The sequence below is a fragment of the Xiphophorus couchianus genome, chromosome 7 (assembly GCF_001444195.1).
Source record: "Xiphophorus couchianus chromosome 7, X_couchianus-1.0, whole genome shotgun sequence".
NCBI lineage: Eukaryota > Metazoa > Chordata > Actinopteri > Cyprinodontiformes > Poeciliidae > Xiphophorus > Xiphophorus couchianus.
The window spans coordinates 19,685,612-19,712,948 of NC_040234.1; the positions used below are offsets into that span (position 1 = coordinate 19,685,612).

Below are 27,337 nucleotides of genomic sequence, written 5' to 3' on the forward strand. Positions count from 1 at the left end.
AGTTTGTGCTGCTCTTACACAGAGACATGGCACAAAGTAATGGGATACTTATAAAGAAAGATAACTGTTTTTTAGGATTTTTATGGTTTATGAAATATGACAATGGCAGGGTAGAGATAAGCGACAGCCACATTGATTTTAAAAAGTCTTATGAAGACAAACGTTAATGTGCCTTTTGTAAACAAGCTCTCGGAGGGAAGTTGGGGAGCTCAAGTTTATCTGCAGTGGTAATCCTAGTATAACCAGGAGAACATAAAAAAGCTCAGTAAAGTGTGCTTTAAATTTTTTTCTTCTTTTTTTCTTTTTCTTGCTGTTCGAACTTTACAACACCAGCGTGGCCGTGAAGAACATATAGTAACAACAAGCTGATGACATACATACAGAAACTTGACATGAGCAGTTCAACATTGCCGGTGGATAGGAAAGAGTTCAAGAAGCTTAGAAAGTTTCTGAGAGAAAGTAGCAGAGTCAACTTTTGAAAATATATAGGCCGAGTAAAACTGCAGGGCGGGAACAGCCGTGAGACAAGTTCCATTATCTTCTCACTGACAAAAATTTTGCATTTGTGTGAAGTTCGTGAGAGCATCTCTTTAATTCTACACTCTCTCGTTTTCTTTTTACTCTTTTTGTTTTTTTTGTAGGAATTGTGCTCATGCCCTGTCAATCATATAAAATGGCGCAGTAGGCAGAGCTTCGCCTGAGTTTATTCACCATCCGCAGTGGAGTCTCTCTTTATGAAGACTGGCCGTTGAGACATTCCCGCCGCAAGCACTGCGCCGGCTTCCACCAGTCTCCGTTGTGGCAGCGGCAGATGGTGCAGTCGTCCACCTTTACTTCCTTTCCGGCTGGGATGATCGTCGTTCCGGCAAAGCAATTTGGACCTGCCGCATGAGAATGAATCGGGGAGGGGGGAAGGAGGTAGAAACACAGGAAACGAGGATTGAGAACGACAAGAAATGGATGCATCTCCCCCGAGAGCTTTCTCTTTGCAGAAGGGGTGGTGGAGTGATGCAGAGAACTGGGGGGATTTGGGGGAGTCAGAGCAGACGCACAGATCTTTTCACAGGCACGCACCGATGGGCTTGTTTTTGCAACACTAAAGCGCTTTTGTTAGTCTCCCCTTCTCCCTCGACATGGAGCGCTTTGCATCCTAATGCGCCACGAGCAGAGGAGCCTGCCAGGCGCTGGCTTGGCAGCACTGAGAGGCTGGAGTGCACAAAAAGAGGCAGAGGAAGAGAGAGAAAGCTGCTTTGAGAGGGCGGAACGAGGGTTGGTGTTAATCACTTCACTTCTGTATGAAAGAGCCACAGAACTCCTTATAGTTTTCTCTTTTTTTTTTCTCCTACAAATGCAAGAACAGACTTGCAAGGCAATAAAGTACTCAGATTAATTTTGACATCTGATTTATCCTTAAAGCTCAGTAGGATTTACCTTTGTGGATTCCATCTTGTTGATAGGATTCCTTTTTAAAATGAGCCTTTGTGCCACTGGAACACACATCATTCCCATGTATTTGGTAATCTGAGGTGGTACAGAGGCAGATACTGTTTAAAGATTGCAATGTTTTCTTGTAGGCTAAATCTGCTGCGACCTGCATGATGTTACAGGTAAAAACCGAACAGTTTTCTTATTTGTTTTATTTTTTTTCCATTCCTAAAGGAGAACTGAAGGTATCTCTCCCCATTCCTCATGAGACAAAATAAGTAGAAGGTGTGCAGAATTTACCTAGTTTTACTCATTTAAACAAAGTAATCAACAGCTCAATTGGTGTGACAATCACTTGAGATTGCTCTCAGCATTCAGCTCTGTACAACCTGGATGACTGAAAACTCCTCTACAACTTGCTATAAAAAAACCAAAATGTGTCATAACTCTTGAAGACAGAGTCTCTTTCAGGGCCAGTAGTCATTTCAGTGCCCCTATAAAACTGATTTAGTGTGAGATAATCTAATGTGAGAGGTTTAAATGGCTGTCAGCTAGAAAAGTTACATGGTTCCTGTCCGTACACCTGCAACATGTCTGGAAAAAATTTCAACCATTTTAGAAAAACAAAAAGATTTTCACTCACCAGTGACTTTATTAGCTACATCTTGCTAATACCATGTTGGGCCCTACTTTAACTTGAGAAGTGCCTTAATTAGTTCTGGTTTACATTAAACCAGGTGTCAGAAATATTCTTCTGAAGAAAGTGTTTTTTGGGGTTAAGATGTGGTGACTGTGGAGGTTAAAAGAGAACACTTTACTATATAGTCGTGAAATTAGTTTTTTGGGGGTTTTTTTAGCTCTGAGATGTGCATGATACTCCTGAAGCCTTTGGAATATGGGCAAGCTTTGAACATAAACATGGTCAGCAGCAGTACACAGGGAGTCTCTGGTACTTAAACAATGCTCAGTTAATACTAAGTGTGCCAAGAAAATATTCCCCACCATCACAGTCTTGACAAGGCAGGATGGATCAGTGCTTTCATGTTTTTGGCCAAACTCTGACCCTAGCAAAATCAAGACTAGTTGAACTTTTTAAAAAGTTATTTTCCAATCTGTTGTTCAATTCTGATGAGCTTGAGTGAATTGGGCCCTCAGTTTCCTCAGGTTAGCAAACAGGAAGGCACCTGGTGTTATGTTTTGCTGCTACTGCAGCCCATTTGGTTTATGGTCTAACACATCATTTATTCAGAGATGTATTCAGACCTTAGACCTTAGCTCTAAGGAGTGGTTCTTTAAGCAGTTTTTACCTTTCTATCATCTGGAACCTGGAATCTGTTTATTCTCCTCTGACATCATTGGTACATAAAACTGCAGCTCACTTGATGCTATTTTGTTTCTATTTTGTGGGTCATTTTCTGTAAACTTAGAGATCCCTGTGTATAAATCCCTGTAGATTGGCATTTTCTAAAAACTCTGACCAGTCATGTGGCACCAGCAAAATGCATTGAGTTGAAGTGCCATGATTGCCTGACTCACTAATTATGTTGACAAGCCGTCAAGTAGTACATGTTTTTTTTTTTCTAAATGTTTTTAAATAGTTAGTTTAATAAATATTTGACTTTTGCAGTCTAAGAGTCCAATAGTTTCCCTCCAACTAAAGTAGTATTTGGAAAAAGTAGGTGGAAATGAAGTAAATATCCCTGAACAGTAAGCCTAAGAACACAATGTCTACCAGGAGTTCTCATCTTCCTCATATGCCTTAGCATAGATAATTTCAATCTTATTCGGTGGTTGGGTGGAGGATGTTGACCTGGTAAAGGTCCCTTTGATCTGAGCTTAGAGGAGACACTGAAAGTGCTCGCCAAGTCTTAACTCCCATTGATTTACCTCTAGACAGCTGGCACAGGTTACAGGACAAACTCAGTTGAGGTTGATGTGGGATGAGTGTGACCAGTGCTGCTGCCAAGTGTTAACATTTTACAGCCAGACAGGCTTAGGGACACAGGAGCACAGTTTCAGCTTCCTGTTTTCCTCCACAAAGGATGTTTGATCGCTGGTCTTAAGTGCTCATCAGTTGTTGCCAATTTGTGAGGACAGAATAATTGCATATTTACCTGACCTGTTTGCTGAATGCCCACACTCATACTACTATTGAATACATATTACCTTTTATACAATGATAAGTTATATCATTGAAAACCATAAAAGATATGCTCAAACTCTCCATCTTAATAATCAAAGCCTTGTCAATACAGTGAGACCTACAGGCATGGGTCTATTGTTTTATAAATTAAAGATAAAGTAGGATTGCAGCAATCCAAATAGGGTAATACCCCACCTCTTGTTCTAATATTTATTAATACCAACATCTTTTCTTCTTTATTTTGAGTGAAAAGTAGAGGAACTGTATTTGTTTTGCATGTTGTGGTTACCGCCCCCCATGTTTTATTAATTCTTGTAAATTTGTTAGATTAATTGTGTTTTGTCCAGCTCTGTTTTGGTGAAATCCTTTCTTTTTTTTTAAACTTTTTTTTGTCATCGCTCTTCATTTTTATTGCATGTTCGCTGCTTTTCTTTCATGATGCTCTTGCTTTTTGCTCCCCCTTCACACCTAATTTGTTCCAATTTGCTCACTGTCACACCTGCCCTGGATCTGTCCTTTACTCGCACAGGGTAAATAAAGTTCCTGGTTTTTACAGGTTATTTTTTATATGTTTTGCATTGTGTAGTTTGTTCTGTTAGCAAATTCTGTTTTCATTGTTTTACGGATTGTTATCTTTGACCGATATCACCTCTGGAGTCTAGCTTGAATACAGTCTCTCTTCTCCATTGCCTCACAACACTAAGAGCTTTTCTGTGATGGCTGCCCCTCTCCCCCACAACCGATGGAGCAATTGGGTCCATGCCAACAACCCAATATAAATTTTAATCAGTAAAAGCAGAGTTTATTCACCTAACTACAATATAAAAATATGCAAGTGAGTTCTGTGAGGCTGCCAAGTACTACCACATTAACCAACATATCCATTAAAAATTTTGTCATAATGATTTTGATATATAGTAACATTCATTTCTAAAACAACCCATGGTTTGACATTTCTGCTTTGGGCTGATTTCAGCATTATCTTCACAGCATTATACTGATGTAATTGATTGAATAGATGTTTTAAAACATACGCTGTTACTTTATGACATTATTTATTATTTTTGTCTCACTGAAAATATGACGGGAAGCATTTTTTTCTGAAACTAGTTGTTTCTATTCATTCGGCATCATTACTATCAGAGGAGTCCCACAAGGATGATTCTTGGACCCACTGCTGTGTCTTATCGTCAAATCAATGGGTTAAATTATTGACACAGTTTTTGTTTCTTTTCTTTAAAAGACCCAAGCATGAATGTTTATGATATCTACAGGCTTCTAAAAAGGTAAAAAAAAATACAATTAACAGTGTAAATTGTACAATGCAGAGTACCAGAAAATAGCGCAAATGAGACCTGTCTTTTCTATGGTTATTTGAAGCACAAACCTGGGCTGCACTTCTCGCATTTCCACTTGTCCAATTCTAGTCAACTGGCTAAAAAAAGGTCCAAGACTTTTCCATAACTTACATAAAGGACAAAGTTACATGTTTTGAAATATAAACCTTACCAAAATAAAAAAAATAAAAAATGTGGGCAGTTATGGTGCGGAAACTAAAGGAGCATTACACATCAATCTCAACAAGTGTTAATTGCTTTCTGTTATACAAAAGCTATTAATAATGTTATAGATTTTTACTTTCATTTCTTTTCCATGTATAGTTACATGTTGTTGTATTATGATAATCCTATGCTGCTCTTGCCTCTTCAAAAGCCACAAAGCCAAGACTAACATTTTGACAAGCAAACATTTAATTGAAAAATACTTTGAAAATTTCAGACTCTGGTCTCAAACTAGAAGGTAAAACTCTTCCATAGTAAATGATGCATAAATATTGCTCAGAACAACAAAAAAGGAATAATACAATTGCTCCACTCTGCCAAATAAATAAATTAATCAATTAAAAAAAATGCTTACTGAGCTCTTTTGCACAGCAGTGTAATTATTTAGAAAAATGCATGCCTCACCCTGACAGGTGGTTTGACTCAAGCATGTCTTCATCCCACTTGTTTGTTCTCTGCCCAGAAGTGAGAGCTAAACATCACTCCCTCTTTGTCCTCTCTTCACATCCCCAAGCCTTCCACTTGTATTGCGATTTATGTGTATCCCAGAGTCTGACCAAACACCCTTGGGGCACCTGCAAACAGCAGGCCCTCCCTGAAATGCCAAGGGTGTCATTGTGTCCTGTCAGGCTGAATTAGATCTCCTCAAGCAGCTTCGGCAGCCTTGTTACTGTAGGTGTTTTTGTGTGAGAAAAGATGTGTTGGATTATTACTATATACAATGGACATAAACAAAAGACTTAGTGTAAAAGGAAATGTGCGCTGTCTTGATGAAATGCAGGTCAACTACTACGGAAGAATCGGTTTTCAAATGCACCTGCATATATTTTAGTTCCAAATGCATTCTCTTTATGAATGCAGCATTGTGTTCAGGCTATGAATTTGATATTACCCAAAGTGCCCTTTGCGTGCGATGTTTCCAACAGCTTGACTTTAGTCATAAAACTCCATCTGTCCCTCAGGAATTGGAACTTGCTAAGGGAAGCCACCCACCTCGCCTTGCAAATAGTCAATGAACCATTGGAATCCTATAATTCTAATTTAGAGATTGGTTGTATGTGACAAGGGTGCCTGGGCGCTTGCAGATAAAAAGCCCTCCAAGGACCCATTAGTCCTTCGTACCATCGCCTTTAATCAATGGGCTAATGTTTACTCTGCTTAGTGTGTCATTTATAATTAAAACTAGTACTGCTCATTAGTGTCTTGTGGGCCAAAGGTAATAATTTTAATACATAAAACATCAATTACGTCTTCATCTTCTAAGGGAATAAAATCATCTGGTGACACTGTAGATAAACTTGCTCACACTGGTTTAATGAAAACCTAATAACTCTAAAGAAATCTAATGCACGCCGATTTCCTGAGAATGTCAAAATGAATGTTTACCGTGTTTACAGATGGGACAGCACTGCTCTGGCTCATAAACAGGGTTGACACACTCTGGGACAGCGCAGTCGGACACCACACAGTGTACCTCGTTATTTGGTTCACAGCGGCACCATTCACAGGGCGACGGCTGTGGGTAGAGGAAGAGAGAAGAAATCTGGGTCAGATGATTCATTTGGTTTTACCTTAATGAATGTGTTTTTGCATGCATGAGTTTCTGCTACAATTAAAACAAAAGTTGCTGAACTCTGAAAGGCAAATGATAAATTAAGAAAAGAATACTCGAATCAAATTTCTAATTCTTTTGTTCAGCCCTGGAAAAACAAGTCTACTTTTTTGTGTCTCAGTTTTTGTGTTACTCCTTACTGCAACAGTAGAAATCAGAGTGAAGCAATGCCTTGAAATGACATTTGGTTGTCTGGCATAACACAATTGATAGTCAATGATTTATTTTTAACAAACTCAGTATAATTTAAAAATGTCATTTTGGATCAAGAGAGTTTCTGCTCTGTTTAAAAATGTTCAATGGGTCACCCCATTGCATTTTTGCATTTTAGAAATTCTAACTTTTTATTGTACATGAGGTGAAACAACCTTTAGGAAATGCACATACACTTATTTTGGGTGTATACTTAGAGCATTTTAATTGCATGATAATGCCACCACCACATTTCATTTTAGGGATTATGTTTTCAGGGCAATGGTTATTAGTTTTTCACCACACTTTGGATTTTCTAGGTAGTTCTGTTCTCATCTGACCACATAACCTTTTCAACATCCGTTTTTCCTGCATTTGTGGAAGAGTACAAAAAGGAACTGACAACGTTGTTTTAACAATGGCAACGTTTTCATCAAGACCAGAATTTTGGAGTGCTGCAGACATAGTAAAGAGATTTCCTGTTGACAGGTTGCCCTGAGGCCTTCAGAGAACAGCAGAATTTAAACTAAGAATAAATTACACATTACTAATTAAACAAATACATATTAGAGCATAACTAGGAAGTAGAAGAAATTAGGTGACATATGAAAACAACTGGTTGCACTAATTTTTCATTTTAGTGTCAGTATCTAAATAGTATCTAAATAGATATGGGCATCCCCCTTTTTTATGTTTGCATGACAAAAAATATAATTTCCCTTGTACATCAAAAGTGTCTGATACTGTTTGTTAAGTGTATAAATTAATGTTTGTGGGAGCCTTAACAGTGTGAGAATGTCTTTGTTCAAAACGAATAGGGGATCTAGGAAAAGAGATGGTGACAAATAGTGTGAAAACCAGGAACTGCAACAGACTTAAGACTGAGGCTGATGTTGGCTTTCCAACAGGTGAACAACCCAAAACATACAGTCAAAGCTACAATTGAATAATTTAGATCAAGACATAATCGTGTGCTACAATGACTCAGTCAATTCCAGTTGAGAATCTATGGCAAAAACTGATTTGTTGAATATTCTCTAGTAGAGTTAAATGCTAATGGTATGCTTTTAAGAGCATTATTGGTACAAAGTTTTAAATAAACTGAATAATTGCAGTTTTGTATGATTGCTGAGGCACTAAAATTAAAACAGTCCAACAGTCAAGGATAAAAAATCCTGCAAATGAGTAAACACGCTTATATAGCTTTGACACTGAAATCAATCATAATGTTACTTCCAATACAATATGATCCAATTGTTAAAACTCTGCCACCAGGTGTGCACACATACATTTAAATAGCTAGGGACACACAAATCAGGTCAATAGACAGTATAAAAAGACAACAAGTCACATATCCTAATAAAATAAAATAAACATAGCCGTTAATGAAGAAATATCATTGGCCACAGGGCTACTGTCACTGTGTCAGGGCAAAGAAGCCTGTGTAACATTACCCCTTTGTACAGACATAACACAGAAAGGAGTCCTCCATTGTCATGCCAACTTTGGTCCTTACAACATTGACCTCATTCTTACATTTTTGAACAGACTATAAACATTATGACTGCTGCAAACCAAAGGGACTTTGCCTTGTTAATGAAAAACATTGCCTGGAAAGTTGTCAAGGCATTGTGGCCAAATAGGTGGATAGATGCGGATCTTATTGTCATATATTTTTCTGGACTTGGGCCATTACAGTAAACTGTGAGGTAAATAAATCCACTGGTCTATACAGCCGGTGTCATGTGGTGTTGGTGAAATTATTTTTACACTTTCTGTGTATAAATGTTAAAGGTGCTTTAAGATAAACATGGAAGTGTTCAACTGAATCAAACAGGATCAAATCATATGATGGATGTGTTTGATGTTTTGATACGAAAATAAGGTTTTTGTAAGAAATTGTAGTATTGACTAAAGTCTTCCATTTTGCTAGTAATCTGCAGTGTTGTGCTAATTGTGTGAAGTGTTATGAAAAACCAGGCCCTGTTTTCAAAAGTAGACTTAAGCAAGTGAAAAAAAAACTGTATTCTTCCACTTCACCATTATGTTTGTCTCAATCTACTTCTTAAAATCCAGTTAAATACATTTTAAGTGTTTTGTTTGAATCTGGAAAAATGTAGAAAAGGTCAAGAGGGGATACTTTTTGCAATAAACTGTAAATGATGTACATGACAGCAAACTGCTGCTCTTCCAAATTAATACTTAGTACAGTAACAAATGGTTTAATGACAAAACAAATGGTTTAATGAGAAAATTGACATGATACATTGTACTATGACATGATATATCATGTCATAGATACATCATACATCTATGATGTATCTATGATCTACATCATAGATACAAACATGGCTTGCCATTCACTGAACCGAGATCCCAGCAGGTTATCCCGCTTGTTCTTTATGGACTCTGGAAACAGCCTGAATTTGATGTCTGCTTACAAGCTCAGCATCCAGGCTGCAAAATAGCTTTTTTTTTTATTATTATTATTAGTATTTCACTTCGACACCAAATGAAAACCAGAGTGCAGGTTGGAAACCTGTTTTAAAAAGAAACAAAAAAAAGGTTCTGATTGCCATTAGGACGCACTGCAGAGGAAGTATATTAAATTAAGATAACATTTGTACATAAGCTTAAAAGAAGGAAAAAAGCCTAGTGTATGAAAATACCCTCGAGGCCAAATAAACTTCAATGTTCAGCAAATTTTCTAGCTGGCCTGGCTAAATACAATAAATAAATGAATCTTAAATGTGTAGGTTTGAATTATTGCAATTATAGGCCTGTTCTTACTCCTATTTATTGTCATCATAGGGTAAACGGCTGCTAGCTTTGGCAACAAGAAGTCCTTTGGCAAGAAAATGACCATGTTGCAGCACTGACACTGTGCTTGGGGATTGATGGGTTATTCATTTTGTTTATGTCATCAGCTATGTCAGACGCTGTAACTCCCACAAAATTACTAAATCTGCAAGCAACTGCAACAACAGCTGCACAGCACAGGTTTATGTAAATAAGTGATTTAATGTTTCAATGAGACGTTATTAGCTCTTTATGTCCTTGTGCATTATGACTGGGGTTGTAGTTATAAATCTAAAGTCATCTTTTTGTTGGAAAAAAAAATCTTTCTATTTCAGTATGTTATATTTATGAAACACAATAATAGTTAATGTTGACCTCTAGCTACTTTCAAAATTCTTTCATGCAATGATTATATACTTTTTGGGTTAATAAATATGGTAAAGATGAAAAAATGAAATTCACAAAAATAAAAGTGGAATTTGGGGGAAAATAAATTGGAATTTGGAAAATAAATGGATTTTATAGGGTAAGAATCTTGATATACGTTGGTCAACACCCCCCTCCCCCCCAAGCATTAGGCTCTCACCACCATACTTGACCCCATGATGACCCTTGCCAACGCAGGCGACACTCTTAGCTTCCTACTGCATCCTAAGATTTTCTACAGTGTCAAGCAACTCACTTTTTCTTGCTAACACTTTGTACTGTGGCCACTCAAAGCTGAAGACATTTAGATCTGGTCTTGTAGCCTGTTTCAAAGTTTTAAGGAGCCTCAATGCAGTGAAGACCAGGGAAGCCACAGGTCTTCTCTGAGCTGTTTTATTTTTATCATGTCTTGTCACATCTTGTCATGTCTCATTTTTCAGTCTGAAATGTTTAAAAATGACAATATTTAAGCAAGTATTAAACTTACTTTTTATTAGGCCCACCTTTCTGTATTAAAAATTATGCATTTCCCTAAATATAAAAGTCTTATCTAAAATATTGTTTCCATTAGCTGTAAGAACAAAAATCATAAGTAACATTTAAGGGCCAGAAAACCTCAGTCCATGTGTAATTAATCTACCAAATATTTCCTTCATAAATTTAATTACAGAAATGAATGAACCTTTAAACAATATTGTAAAGTACAGAATATGACAGTGAAATGACAGAAATGATACGGAGAGCATTAATCAAAGAAGCAAGATGACTCTCCAGGATGTGCAGACAGCCACAGTTCAGGTGGGGGAATCTGTCCACAAGTTTGCCTTTATAGAAGTTTGGCTGGAAGAAAGCAGTTGTAAAAACAAATGTGTTAGAAATCCTGTTTGCAGAGTACTTCGAGCCATGTAGGGGACAGAGCAACATGCAGAAGAAGGCACTCTGGTCAAAAAAGACCAAATGTGCTATGTGTGACAGAAAATGAACACTTCATAACACATTGACCAAACACCATCTCCACCATAAGGCACGGTGGTGTCAATATCTTACTCTGGGGAGACTTTTCTTTGGCAGAAATAAGGAAACTGGACAGAATTACTGGGAAAGTGGATGTAAATAAATAAAAACCAATGCTGGAGAAAAAAAAGATGCTGTAAAAGGCTTGAGAAGTACGACTTGAACTGCTGTAGTCGACCTTACAGCAAAATAACAACTTTAGACATAAAAGCTTGTAGAGACGGGCATAAAAGTCATGATTTGAATACAAATGCATACAACAACAATATTCTTATTTTTATCTTTGAAAAAGTATTTAAAATCATCCATTATTTTATTTCTTGATGATAGTAGTGCTTGAACAGTTTTTCCATTTTTGGTTTAGGTCACCATTATAGACATGATTTCTGGAAAGAATACAAACTAGAACTCAATGGCTAAATAAGAAAAATCAAAGGAATATATGAACAGACAAAGAAAAAATAAATAAATAATAGAACTATAATTTAAAGTGTGCAAAAAATGTCTCCACTAAAGGGATAGTATCTCTGTCGCAGAGAGATGCTATACTGTCTGCAGTGTGTTGAAACCAGCCTAAACAGAAATGTACTCCTATGTCACTACAAGCCAATTTCATGGCTGGTAAGAGATTTTCTATTTTATAGAACTGTCAGTCACGGACCTTTAACTGATATGAACATAAAAAGCCCTCTATTTTGTTTCAAGAAGAAATAAACTGTGAAAGACATTTCTAAACCAGTGGTTGTTGTCCAACCATATGGTGAAAATTGATGTCCCAAAGCACAGTGTAAGCATGGTTTCTACTCTTAAGCTCAGCTCATTTCTAAAGAAGACATCCAGAAGCCCACTGGGAGATATAAGAAGGTGTTGCCTGTTATATGGCTCCAAAGTAGTGTAACTTATAGTACTGTAGATTACCTGGAAAATATAAAACAGTTTTCATTTTATTTATTATACTTAATGTATATCATATTATTTTAATTTTGTTTTTCTTTAGTTATTCATAAGTGTTGTGTGTTCTGAAGCACCAAAGCAGCCCCAGATCATCACACTACCATCATCATGTTTTACTTAGGAATGATGTTCTTTTTCTCTGAAATACTGTGTTTAAATTCGTCTGCAGAATATTTTTCCAAAAATCTTCAGGATTATCAAGATGAATATGTTGGAAAATCTGAGCTGGACTTTTGTGTTCTTTTTGGTCAGAGCATTTTTGCCTTGCTACTCTAATGGGTGGTACTGTTTCCCAGTCCAGTCATGAGCACTGACCTTAAATCAGGAAAGTTGAGTATGCAGTGCCTTAGATATATTTTTCTTGGTACTTTTGTGATCTCTTCCTGTGATGAGTTTTGTGATGAGTCCTTGTTGTTTTCTCTACTTATAGATAATGGTTTGTTGGAGACATAAAGCCTTATAAATCACCCTTCTCAGACCAATAGATATTGGTAACTTTTTTTTCTCATCTGTTCTTGGATTTCTTACCATTGGGACATGATGTCTTGCTTTGTGAGTTATGTCGCCTACTTCATTTTTTTCAGGTTCTATTAATGATTTCTTGATTCAACATGTCGTCGTGGAGTCATCATGCCTGGGCGTGAATTGAGGAATATAAACTTTTCATTTAATTTCATTTCATTGTGTTTTTTTGAATAAAAATATGTTAACATTTTGGAGAGGCAGAGCCAGAATCTTGACTTTCTGATTAAAGAATCTGTGGATGAAGCTAAAGAATTTGTTGATGGCAAGTGAGGCCTTCCAATCGCAGAGCTGGAGCTTATCAGCCAATATTAATTTTCAAAAATGCCAGTGAAAAAAGCAAAAAGCTGGTTAGCAACATGCCAGAAGGGTGTGATTGCTGAAATGCCAACAAAGTGCTCCTATTTACTTCATGTCATGTTTAATACAATGTAAATTGAAACAGATATATCACTTTGTTAATACTCCCTTGAAATAATCCTTTTTACATTGTTAATTTTTCTTTTGAGGTATGCCAGTCTCATTTTCCCTCAGAAATAAACATCGTGGTTGAAATTAAATTATTTAACATTTTAATCTGCACATTGAGTTTGTATTTCCTACCACAACCTTGATGTGACACATAAAGCAAAGAGAAGTTAAGACGTTTAGTCACTGTTGTATTGAAATATGCTCCCTTTGTTTGAAGTTTTGACATTATCTTTAAGACTATTGCAGCTGTATAAACATTTTTAATCTTAGTAAAAGACAATATGAAAGTAAAATAAGCAAGGACAAGACACATATTAAAATAAATATGTAAAGTAAAGCAGATATCAAAATGACAACTGTAAGAAAACAGCTTTTTGAAACAAATTATTATAAGTGCTAAAGACTGCAGCGGTTGTCCTCTCTCTCATACTGTAATGAAAATACACTATCATTGTCAGTCACAGATGATATTGCTTCTGAAATTACTATCCTTTGCTTTGGTCTTTCTTGTCCCACACCTCCTCTCTTTAATTTTCCAGTCCATACACCTCCTTATTTTAGCTTCTCAGATGATTTCCTTCAATTTATGCTTTTAAACGCCAATAAGTTGCGCACTCTAGGGTACCTTTATATTAGTTTTCCATATCACTGAAAAGTCTGATCGAATTTCAGTTATTATGTATAATCCATGACGACACCTTAGCTCTTAACTGCATTTCACTTCTGCTTCCTTTGGTTGCCATTACATGTTACTTGTCCTTCATAGTACAAAATCAATTGTAAAGACTGAAAACATACTTAGTACAGAGCGAGTATAAGATACCTGCAGTTTAAGTGTGACTTATTTTCCATTGTTTGCCCAGGTGAGACTTAGAAAAGTAATTTTCTAAGACCACCTGAAAGTTTGCTCAATGAATGAAGTTTGTGCTTAGTGACATAAAAAAAACAGTGATATCTAACCAGGAAAGACAGTGACTATTGACAAAGTAGAGAAATGGCGTTATTTTACCAACGTTATAATGGATTAACGGCAAGTTGGTTATTGGCTGTCAATCAAAAATATCTGTTACGGCCCTGATTGTTCAGTACGCACGGGTCCTGAACAAATACAAAGTTGTTTTATACCTGAACACATTCTGAATGTTTATGTGCTACTTTAAAAAATGACATTAAAATAAAATTGGAAGGACTCCCAGATATCAATTAACTCTGCTTTTTGGGAACATGGGATTTTCATGGGCCGTAAGGTGGCTGAATCAAAACGTTATGTGGCCGTACGCATCCGTAAACATCCATAGTATATTGCTTACTCTGCACTTAACTGAATAACTCACCTGGAACTACAGTACTTTGAGGTGAATGTATCTCTGGTACTTGGGAAAAATCAGCTGCTGTCCACATGGCAACGTGCAGCATCCAATTCGCTGAGAAGAGGAGGAATCCTCTTAGATGAGAGAGGATTTTTCCAACAGCTGTGCTTGCTGCATCCAGGTACAGCTGGCATGCTAAAATACATTTTATTTTTATGCATTTGGACCAATGTTTTTTCTAGAATTGTGCTACTCCTGGTGTTGACTAGAAGTATCTCTGATTGTTTGGATTTGTTCTTTTTGTTGACTTTGGCTCATGATTTATTTTCTTGGTTGATGCATTGGTCTTTTAGACAATTATTCCCTCTGGCTTTAGATGGTGTGCCACTGGAAAAAATTTTGCTCTTACATTTATTTCTTTAAAACTTGTGATGCACAACTTTGGTGACAAGACATGGTTTTTACAACTGGGAGCAGCTGATTAACATCTCTGAAGCACAAATAATTCCTGAACTATGACTATCTCCTCCATCGATCATAACGGCCAGAGTGTCTCTGCCAGGCTTTCTAAGCATACAGCCAGAGAGATTTAAAAAGGAGTGGCAAAAGCAAATTAGATAAAATGACTGTTTGCCAGTAACTGATTGTGTCATCCTGGACATGTTACTGTAAAATAATATTGTCTCTGCTACCTAGGAATTGAGCTATAGCATGTCATAACACTCATGTGACTATTATACAGCAGCAGTCTGTATTATAGTCAGTGAGGCTTCTTCAGATTTTTTCAAGACTGACTGTTACTGGGGATCATTTCTGCCCACAAAATCACAATCCACAACAACTCTTGAAAGATAACTGGATCATATGAGATACGACAACATTTATTTTCCCTTTGGTATAGATATCGTATTTTTGAATTGAATTGAATGCACAGCATGTTTGTTTTTTTTAGTCAGCCACTTATAAGACAGGATAAAAAAAGACCTTAAAAACATCCTTTATTTGCATAATTGAAATGTAAGAAAAACCATAAGCTGCCAGCTGAATTGGACAAAGAAAAATAAAAAAAGATCTCCACTGCATATTTGAGTGTTCAAGTACAACTTATAATACCAATATCTGCACAACCATTTCTAAGCCAGATCTGACTTAGAATCATAACATTATCAAAACAAGAGTACACTCAAGCTTCTGGAGAAACCATCAATTAACCCAAAACTTAAGACAAATACCTAATAGCTGCTTTGCTGTTACATCTGTAATCTAAGATGAACACTGTTTTATATTTTGCATAGCATGTATTAAGATTGTAAGGACTGCTTTTTTTCTGGTGCAGTCTGGTTTATTTCAATTTTAAGAGATATTTCAAACCTCTAAGCACAAACATTTTTCATGGTGTCTGAACACACTCTTGTGTAGGCAGAAAACTGCTGTGCTTGAGATGTGGGAGGTCGGTCAAACAGACAAACAAACAAACAAACGAGAAGGGAGATGAATCTCAACAATATGCTAATGTGCGCGAAAATCTTGCAAAACAGTTTGATTCAGTGAATTCCTCTTGTCATATTTTATCATTGTTGACAACCGAAGTTAAAATTAGCTGAATTACATCAGCTACAAGGAGAATTAAATAATTTCAAATGCTCAAAGAGTTTCCTTAGAGCAAGAATGAGAGTGGCATAAAATAAGTTAGCTGGACTAATTAAGGTCACCAAGGACATTTTTAAAAGCTTGATTAGTGTTTTGTTTTTTTTCATCCTGATATGTCCGCAGTAATCCACAGGTTTAATCGTGTTTTATAAAAGAAAAAAATGATTCAACTCCCTTTGAAGAAAAACATTGTTTTTTTCATATCATGAGTGGTCTTCAAAGTCATGCATCAAACATCCTTAAATCAGTGACATTTTCTTTGTAGGTTAATCTGGCAAACTGGTGTGTCAAACAGCTCAGGTAGAAGCCTACAGATGCTAAATAGGGAATGGAACATGAAAGATGGAATTCGACATCAGCACTACTTTATGCGCCTATAAAACATTGGAGAAAATTCCTGTCAGTAGTCTCTGGCGTCTGATGCTTTCAGCGAGTCCTATTGTATGAGGTCTACCGTGAAGAGGATCAGTCATGCCTAAGCCCAGACACACAAAGGAAAATGGAGCAGTTGCACCAAATTTAGACATGCTGCCAGATGTTGAGGTGAAAAAAACACTTCGCTTGTTCCCACTATTATTGGCTGGGTATTAGAGTGAATTGGCTGCCATGCTTTCCATTCCACACGTAGACAAATGGAAACAGGGCTGCGAGGCAATAAAAGGTCTAATAACTTTCAGCGGGGGCAAATGTTAATGGCAATGGTCAAACTTTTAAGCTGGACAGCAAAGTCACAGGAAGCTTACTCATGCAGTTAATAGGAGTCAAACAGCTTCTTTTCATTGTGTGTATTTAAAAATATATTTTACAGTGTCTATGGATGCATAGAAAGAGGTAGAATGACTTGAAACATGACAAATTTTCTCCCCAAAACACTGAACATTGACTACAGGTGCCAAAATTTCAAACAAATAAACCGTTCTTTGTGACAAAATTGTTTCGCACTTATAGGCACTATTGTTGCCTCTGGCAAATTGGAGAGGAAAATCAATTTCAGCAATCATTTCTACATCCTTTATGGATGTACTCTCGCAAATGTTTTTGATAAACAAGAGTTACTAACGACTGGCATGTGTGATAAAAAAAGATCACACATGCCATGGGTGTATGGCTTCTGTTTTTAACAACTGATAACTGTATGTGTTGAATTTTAAGTACTACATAAGTGCAGTAAAGCTTTGTTGTCCTTAGAACAACTATGAAGAAAAAAGATATCACAAAAAGATGAGTATTTTCTTGCATTTCTAATGATCAAATTCAGTCAGGTAAAAGTAAAACATCTTGTGAAAGAGCAAGGCTGATGTAGGTTGTGCTAAATTTGACCAGTTTCGCTAGTTTAAGCAAAACTTCAAAAGACATACAGCATCAAGTGTTTCATCTTTGTACACAAATAAGCTTCTAAAAGATGCTTATTTTATATATAACTACACTACATATTTATCTTTAACCCCAGTACAGTGGATTTTGAGGCTGTAGGTCAAACGAGGAACCCAAGATAAAATCAGTGTAAAAAAACATAATGCTCTAATCTGTTGAACATGACTGCAAACTGCAATTTCTTTTTAGTCGTTTTATACTTTATACATTCTCAACCATGAAACTAAGCTTATTTTTGTATAGTGAACATTTAATCAGAGAAACTACATACAAACCTGGCTAGAGCCAGCGAAACTATGCTCTCCACTGGTTAAATAAACGATAAATGATTTCCTGAAGAGCTAGACCTAATAGTATTTATGAATAATACATACTGATAAATCTATTACAAATTCCAAGTATTCAACTGCAGACATTAGATGTTTGTAATAATGAAAAGTATGTGTAATACTTTCTTAAATTTTGTTTTGCTCTATACTCAAACAAAACTAAACATGCATTCCCTAAGATCCAAATTAATGCTAATGGCAGATTTATTCTGTCCCATAGTTTATAATCTTTTCAGAGTACCGAAGGAGAGACTCACCCACAGCACCATTTGTGTTAGAACCATAGCGGCCTTTTCACCACATAATCTTACAAAATGAGGATGTGAAAAAAAAATATTCCAACAGCACACACTGATTGCATTATTTTTGCAGTGAGATGGTGAACATGAGGCCATCAACAAATACCATAGATCTGACTTAAGATTTTCAAAAACTCTTTTGTTACCCGTTTAAACCCCTGTGTCATAAACTGAATATGATATGCAAAACACAGCCTACTTACAATAAAGAAAGGCTAATAAGACCGACAACCCATAACCTTTCGCACTCCTTAAACATGGGTCTCCTAAGTAGATACTACTCTTTCCTTTAACACTGTGGGGTTCTGAGACTTTCATTCTCAAACTAAAGAGACTGTCTTATTAAAGTGGGTAAAGATGCTGCAGTTTTTGGTATGATACCATAAAAATTGTACATAATTGCTCTTCATTTACCTCATGCCATCTGAACTGAAATCAATGAAAAACGGTTTTAACTCTTAATGTGTTGAAGGATTCTCTCATTCTGTGGGCCCTTGGTCAAGGTTAACATGGAGGTGAAATGCACTATTGATGGACTTGATCTCACATGAAAATGGGGGGCTTATGTACTTATAAAATCTGAAACCTTGCATCTCAATGCACGGCTAAGCTGGATTTGGTTTGACACACTAACACACCAGTCAGTACAGATTAGGCACATTGATTTTAAAGAGGTTGATGCCACACACCATTTACCAAATCTAACATGCTAATGAGAGCTCGATCCGTTACTTATTTTGCCCAAAAGATATTAGTCATTTTTTGAATGAATAATTAAATTATGTATCATTCAAATCTAACACTGTGATGAACAAGACAAGCACATACTGTCCTAAAACTGAATTTTTGTTCAGTTTCCACAGGTAAAAAGTAATCAAATATAAATTATGCAAAGTAACAATTGAACTGGCTGGAACTGACAATGTTGTGCATTTGTGCTTGAATAAACAAGCACAAATGCTTGTTTATTAAACACATTTTAGATGTTTTGGAAATACCTAGTAATTGCTTAGCCAAGTGAGCTCAAATTGAAGCAGAAAAAGTCAACAATTGAAGGGCATGTGCAACAATTGTTAGTAAAACTGTCAATGATAGTCTAGGAGAAGAAACAGAATACTTTCTAAGAAAAATATCAAAAACAAGTTAATAAAGCAGAAAGTAAACACTGGCCTACTTTTAAAAAACTGCACGACTGCTAATAAAAAGTCGGAACATTGTGAAAAATGATGCTTTTCTACTGACCTATTTAGCTGAAGTTTGAGTGCACACACATGCCTGTTTCAGTTTGTTTCACTGCCATGTAATGCACAGAAAATTTCATTAATGAAAAATGTTTGAGCATCTTCCAGAGGGTTTCTAGCTTTGCCCTGATTTCATCTTTGACTGAAATGAAGTCAAATTGTTATGAAATGTTTTGCATGTGGTTTGTGTGACAGATATAGTGCAAAGTTTATCAACAAAGATAAATTACTGAAAAAGGTAAAAGGCAGATTGAAATATGTTCTAGATCCATATCAAAAAACAAAAGAAATCCTGAAGTGTTGTTTGACAAAATCACTGCTATTGTGTCTCATGTTGCTGTATCCATTTCTGTGTACTCTGAATCAGATGACAACAAACTTGATTTTTTTTGTTGCTAAGATTAGAGAAATTAATGCCAAATTTTTCCCAAAGCTTTCTTGTTCTTCTAGTAAAGAACTGACTACTTACTCCTGGTACACTTTTACACCTGTGAGATATGCTGACATGATTGCTGTTGTAGATAAAGTTAAGCCTAATGCTTTTCAGGTGTTTTACCTGTTGTTTTTTTCAGATTCTTTGATACTGTTGGCCATTGGCTTATAATCTCTTTTAATATTTCCCTTTAGACCAGGGTGTTCCCAAGCTATTTAAAACATGGAACCAATCCTGAAAAAGCTTAAAATTTTAGGCATATTTCCAAATTTCTTTTTATGCTAAAGCTTTTTGACAAGGATGTTGCTTACCTTCTTAGTGCCTACTTGGAGTAAAATTTCTATGACCATTTACAATTTGTTTTTGTGCTAAATGCATTCCACTCCAAAAACACTACTTAAAGCTACCAGTAATATTTTGACAAGTTTTGACAAATACAAAGTTCTGGTCTTATTAGACCCTTCCTCATCTTTTGGCACAAGTCTGTCAGAATAATTCTATTATGAGAAACAGATTGAGGGATGTGGTTGGGAAGTCTGGGTTTGATCAAAAGTGGTTCATCTTTCTGTCAGGCATTTTGGTGTGGCTGCAAGAAGTGCTTTTGGAGTTCTTCATTGCTCTGTACTAGGACATATTTGGTTTTTAAAATGTATTCCTCTTTAAGCCAGATAACTCAGCAGTTTAGCAATGCTTCTTATTTTTGCTGATGACATTCAGCTGTACTTCTTATATGAGCTTCACAAACATTGTCTTTTATTAACTGCTTAGCAAACATTAAGCAGTAATTGAGTGACAATTACTTATCCCTAAAGCCAGACAAAATGTTATGTGTGGCACTAAACAGCAACTGGGTGATTTGTGATGCTCACAGGAGTGAGAACCCCAACCAACCAAAAATTAAAGCTAATCCATTATGAATTACCACCAGAAAACAATGTAATAAAGTGTTATATTTCCGATAAAAAACATCATGTTCCATAAAAATAAATAAATAAATAAATCCACTTTGTTCCACCACAGACAAAGGCAATAACAAAATTGTTTTGGAAAGGTCAAGATACAACAAAAATAGATCAAAGAGAGCAATTTCTTGTAGCTAGCCGTCAAACTTCAGTTTGTGTTGAGGACTAGAATATGATTCTTCAGGCTGATGTGGAAAATGGATGAAAACTTTCCTATTTATTTGCAGCTACTTTTACCATTAAAATATCAGACAGTATATGACTAAAGATCAACAATGTGTGTTCATTCACACAAGTAAGAAAATGAATAATTATTCAAGATTATTGATCAAATAAAGAAACGTGCATGTACACAATTTTAATCTCTTTCCCCTATTTCTTCCAGTTTTTTTTAACATTGTATAGAGTTTAAAACATTTATAAAAAATTCACAAATACGCTTTGCGTCCCTATTTTACGTGAACAAGAGAACACATTTCCCAAATAGCACTAGCTGTTAGATGCTCTTCAATAATATATCCAAGCTACGAGCACTCACTTAGCTTTAGTTTCATTCAGAGGATAATAATAGCTGCTTCCCCACTTTACTTGCTGAGCTCTTTAGAGACATAGACAAAGGGTACATATTGTTTGAGTTGACAACCAACAACATGATGTTGGAAAGCTTTCTTCTAATCTGACTTATAGTATAAAAACTTTACACCAGATTCAATTATCTGTGGAAATGATGTCTATTCATATCTATCCACTAAAGCAATAATTTAAAGTTGTACATGATGTTATACTTGTCATAACTGTGCGATCTGAAAGTTAAAGTGTGTGGAAAATTAACAAGACAATTTTGAGAAAAACAGTCATCAATTATCTTAATTACATGATATAAGTTCAAATTACAACAATGTTGGGGGGAAAAAAGTTTTATTCCCATTGTCTGCTTGCTGTATTGAGTGAACTGGAATTTATGCACTAATCTTATCTCTGAGCACTGATTTGTTTGCTCAGACATGACTAAAATCTGAGATTAGCTATGGAGCTTGTTGTTTGGGCCATGTTGTGTCATATCTTATTTCAGTCACACCCAGCCTGGATTCACTTGCGGGGAGCTTAAACTAGGAGGTCTTCTCATGGGCAGCAACAGTTTAAACACAGACTGTAGTTGTCATACCCCTGGTGTCATTTTTAATCAGACAGTGCTGTCATGCGCCATAACCACTGCAGAGACACTGGTGTGATGGGTAGAGACCTGCTGCAAGAGCGCTTACTCAGTGTCCACACAACAGCGCATGAAAATACTGTTTTAGGATCTGTCGGTGTGGCAACGATGGTCCAACAAAGGGTGGAATCACACTGGGTGGCAACGTTGTTGGTGCTCTTGGCCAAAAATAAAGTTTGATGATAGGGTTACAGTATATAAAAGCTAATCTAAACAATACACATTTCTAAGATAATCCATAACAAACGCATCTAGTTTAAATGGCTAACCTTCTCTGGTGTCATTTATTGAATGGAACTATAGGTCTGCATATTCACCTGGGTGACTTCTGTGAACAAATTGTAAAATGAAAACATTAAAAATGAATACACGGTGGCTGTTATAAAATTAATATGACAAATATTACCTGTACATGTTAGAAATAGCTCATCAGTTTATTATGGATATTCTGGATCAGCAAGGGCTATTATTGTTTCCAGTAAAATTGATACAATCTGAATAACTATAGCCATCATTACAGATATTTATATTTAAGTTTAGCTCTATCAATGAGTAAACCTATCAGATTATACTGTACAAATCAGATCTAAAACACTGTAGCACATATTCAGAAAGGAATTTGACTCGTCTTCTAAGTACTATAATTATGTCTTTGGGTGTTTGAAGACAGAATCACTCTCTACTTTTAATATGAAATACAGAATTAAAAGAAATTTAATTTGGGGGGTTATTGAGTATTAGCCATTATACTTAGCACACATAGCTTGCAAATATAATATTGAATAAGAAATTGTAACCAATTATTTTCGTATTAAATTCTACCTAAACATTTTATTAAAATTTAATGGAAATGTTGGGTCCACTGTTGGTCATCATTCTTCTTGTGTCATGTCCAGTGGAGAATAATAAGGGTGATAGATCTATGTAAGTTATTTTAATGAATATTTCAGCTTAGAGAAAGCGGGCAACGTCTTTGTTGGTGCAAGAGGGCCCAAAATGGCAAAAACGAAGCAATATCTTTAAACATAGTGGTTTAAACAAGGCTGGTTTTGGCAGATTTTCCTTGTGCTTTCATGACACATTTGTAAAGAATTTCCACAACAGCATAAGACTAATACTGCAAGGAATTTTTTCATGTTTTTCTCCAAAAAATATACCATAGAAGAAAATGTTTTCATCCTCTTTTTAATTTTAATTTTTTATTTTAAAACCTAAAAATGTAAACAAAATGTTCTATTGTGGATTTTTATAAAAATGGAGAAGTTATTCTTTTTCTAAATAGTTATTCAACGTTTGCAACTCTAAGCAAATTTCATTTAGCTGGATCATGGGTGGAAATTGCTCTTTGGACGGGAAAGATTGAAAATCCCTAGGAAACATTATTGCATGATGAGCTTTGTTGGAGGCCTACAGCCTTGAATAGAAACAGTTTTATGTGATGGTCGGGATAATGTGCCTCAAAGGCAATAAGTTCTCTGAATTCCCGAGACCACAATCCCATTGACCATCTGAAGGATGTCCTGGTCAAACAAGATCAACCCATGAAGGCTCTGCCTCTCGGCTTACAAGACTTAAAACATCTGCTGTTAATATCTCGGTGTCATGTATCATAATAAACTTTCAAGGAGTCATTAGAGTTCATGCCTCAATGAGTCAGAGTTGGAGACAGATGGCTATAATGTTATGCCAGATCCGTGTATCTGCTTTGCATAAGTTATTTAAATCTACGCAAACAAAATGCATCCAAGTTCTGTGCTCGAAATTGCAACAGTTTACCTTATGGGTGTGTGCAAGGACCGACAAACTCAAACAATATTGGCCTACCTTGAATTCTTCCAGGATTTTGTACGTTTTCCCTCGGTACTCGCAAAAGTTTTTAACCTCCTTGCACTCGGGGCAGCATCCATTGTGCTCTACTTTCGTGCACTTCGGGTGCAGTTTCGGGCACTCGGGCTGGTCGCACACGGGCCCGTCCTCCGTGCACACGCACGGGCAGTTTGAGTGTCCCGGATAGAAACGCTCCCCCAGCTTGTACACGAACCCGCTGTCATCCACGCACCCTTTTCCCCTGTAGTCGTCAAAGACGATGTTATCCGCGGCGGTCCGCTCTGCCTCGTCGGCAACGTAATCCTCGGGGTTGCCAACCGTGGCCGGAGACGCGACGCTCAGGGCCAGGAGGAGAAACAGGAGGAGGACGGAGGCGGCCGAGAGGAGAGGGCCCATCCTTCCCCGCGGCGGTAACATCCACATTCAACACGACTGCGTGGATGTCATCTCTAAGCTCCGGGTATTCTCTCCGGGTCCGACCAGGTCTTTATCATTGCTATCATCGTTATCACTGCTGTCATCGTGTATCCGAAAGGGATGTTCTGCAGTGGAATAACAAAGAAATTAAATAAATAAATACACAGATAATAATCATGGCATGGGGTGGTGATTTCGCTGCTGCTGTTTTGCGCATTCTCACAACCCCGTCTCACCTTGCGATGTACTTTCTTGTTTTTCTTGCAACAAGTTTTATCATACAGATTATTTTACACGATGAAAAGCAGTTTCGTTTCGGTTGTCTGGCAGCGTATACTGTTCAACAGGTTTGTTATATAGTGCAGCAGATGTAGGTCCAAGAGCAGCAACAGAACAACAGAGGAAAGGGCTTGTGATATTCATTACTGAAGTGGGTGGAGTGTCCAAATTCTGAAAAGGTGAATTTGAGGTTAAAAAAATTGAGAAACTTTATATAAAGGACCATAAACAACAGGTAGTTTCATTTGTCACATTTAAAATGCATTTGCTCGTGTTAGCTTTAATAGTAAACTAAATCAGCACGGCTATGCAGCCATACATTTTAAAACCCACCACCCTTCTTATAGTTTTTATAAAGAAGCAGTAAAACAGCTGAAAATAGGCTGAAAATCTATCTCTGTGCATTTAGAGCTTCGTGTTTTACAATGCCAGATGGATTTCAGGGACAGCAGTGGCGCACTTTAAGCGATAAGGCAAACTCACCGTGGTTATTTTTTTTTTTTATCTTGATATCCTCTTTGTGTGAAGCCAAGAAAATCCAGAGCACGGATTGCTGGAACAGATCTCAGATAGTCGCCTTGCCCATTGGAAACTTCACTCTCATCCACGCATTAGATTCACAAGGTTCCCCGTAACACTATTGTTCCCCTCCTTCCTCGTGGATTAAGGGTTCAAAAGCAAGTAGTGATCAGCCTTTTTTTCTTCGCTCTTTGCAAATGCAAAGACGGTGACATTCACGAAAAAGTAGGTCTGTGTCATCATTACCCTCATCCGACTCACCTTTCTGAGACAATATCGCAGTTCACGTCCAACAGCATGCGGCACGGACGCACAGAGCTACAAAAAAGGAAAGAGAAAACTGCTTAAAATCCTCCGTATAGCGTTCCTTGGGAATCCAGAGTATAGTCAGTATATCCAAATGATGCAGGTTGGTCAGCGGCTGTCGGTCTTGTTGCGCATATATGCGAGCGTACATCCAGCGGTTGCATTGTAAAACAAAAATCCACTATGACTAAGACGAAAGATTGTGCAAAAAAGGGGGGAAAAAGCAAAGCACTTCTGAATGAAGGCAGTCATTAGAGGATTTTACAGTTGAGGTTTGCACTAATCGCCAGCAGGCGAGACTGAGGAAGGAGCGCTCCCGACTTTCAGAACCTTGGAGAGCGACCGTCTCCTGCGTCCTGCTCTGAGCAGAACAGAGCGCCCCCCAGCTCCGCTCAGTCCACCTCCTGTGTCACCCACAGTCACAACACTCACATCTCACAACCACAGAAAAACTACCACTACATTTCTGGGGGAGCGCCTAAAGGGCTAAAAAAAAAAAAAAATCAGATAATAATAATAATAAAAAAGTCAGATTTCAACCGGTAGATTGAGCAGGTATAGGCTACAGTTTACGGATGGGTGTTAGTTTACTATTGCGTCTGTGAACTGGTGCGCCTCGGTGCATGCTTGTCTCATAATGAGGTACTAACTATGCATATGTCTTTGTACACGCACTTGTGTGCATCTCTGCTCCTGTCTTTACACATGACCTGCAGCATGTTCCCCTGAGTCACCCATAATTTGCAGCACATTTTCACGGCGACCTATTTGTATTCTGCCGTGCATCACACAGAGGGGAGTCAGACTTTCTCTGCCCCCGCAGCAAAAGAAGAAAAAATACAGTAAGATTCTGTGGCAATGCGGGCTTTGTTTTACAGAAGCTAACCCATAGGGGCCACTGCCTAACTGTTTCAGCCCAAGCACATGACTGAGAGAGAGAAAGCCCAGAGCACCATCAGTTAATTAAATATTCCTATGAGAAATCATGAATATTTAACTACTCCAAAAATGTGGCTGAAAATGCCTCACAGGGGGGGGGGAACCTACACAGCAAAAAGTATTCTGACTCCATACTGCGCCTGGCAAAAGTTTTTACACCTTCTGAACGTTTCACTTTCAGCCACTTTACAACCTCAAACTTTAATATTGTATAAATTTTACTGGGATTACTGGGTATAAAAATTATAAAGAGGAAAGACAGTTACAAAAAAAGACAAAAATGAAAACAGCAGGGGACATATGGGTTAACACTTTTACTTCCATACTGCTAAACAAACAAACAAACAAAAAGAATATTCTGTAGACCAAATTGTCTAAAGAAGTCACTTACTTAAAAATAAATAGTATATATTTGTGTGTAACGTTATTGTTTGTTTAAAAGTTTATGTCTATTAATCAGAGAAGAAGACAAGAAGCCCAATGGAGCTCTGAAACATTTTCACAGATTAACAGCTAAAATGGGAAAATCTGTTAAGAACAACTATTAGACCATCCCAAGAACCTGACCTTTATGAAAGACCAAGAAGAACAGCATGATTTAAAAACTGATGTCCACAAAAAATAAAATAATATAAAGTAAATGAGCCTGACCTATTTTGCGAAGAAGACTGGGCAAAGAATTGCATCTGTTGATGTGCAAAGCTGGTAGAGCTGTAACCTAAAAGACCTAATTGGCAGTCATGGTGCATATATGTTCAGTCCAAATGCAGATTGTGATTATCCGATCTTGATTTGTGCTCACTACTTTTCTTTCCAATTAAATACATTGAACTGTGCATTTGCAACATGACTAAATGTGAACAGAGATCTATGAGCATGAATACTGCTGCAAGACTGTGTTTAATTAATAATGATAAAGGCACAGATTTGTACAGGTAAATTGATGAACTGGATAAAGTTGGTAAAATGATTGAACTGCATGTTCTGAAACTTCCCTCATGTTAAGTCGAAACATTAATGTCCATACAGACAACAAATATTCCCCCTATTGAAACTACAAACAAATCAGTTGTCACTTCATTAAAATCAATGAAAGCAAATATTCCACATCTCATTGAA

At 36.9% G+C, this 27,337-nt stretch overlaps 1 protein-coding gene across 2 annotated transcripts; it reads right to left on the minus strand.

The window, feature by feature from the left end:
• Positions 1 to 208: 208 nt before the first annotated feature.
• On the minus strand, positions 209 to 25,836 carry vwc2l (von Willebrand factor C domain containing 2 like). 2 transcript variants are annotated; one of them, XM_028021888.1, is made up of 4 exons: positions 25,235 to 25,836; positions 23,756 to 24,300; positions 6,517 to 6,646; positions 209 to 881 (listed from the first exon to the last, which is right to left on the minus strand). In XM_028021888.1, the coding sequence occupies exons 2-4, from the start codon at positions 24,179 to 24,181 to the stop codon at positions 733 to 735; spliced, it is 705 nt and encodes a 234-aa protein (XP_027877689.1). In that variant the 5' UTR covers positions 24,182 to 24,300; positions 25,235 to 25,836; the 3' UTR covers positions 209 to 732. The 2 variants fall into 2 exon arrangements, with proteins under 2 accessions (XP_027877689.1, XP_027877687.1); XM_028021886.1 differs by having other exon boundaries at positions 24,938 to 25,835.
• Between the last annotated feature and the right edge of the window lie 1,501 nt (positions 25,837 to 27,337).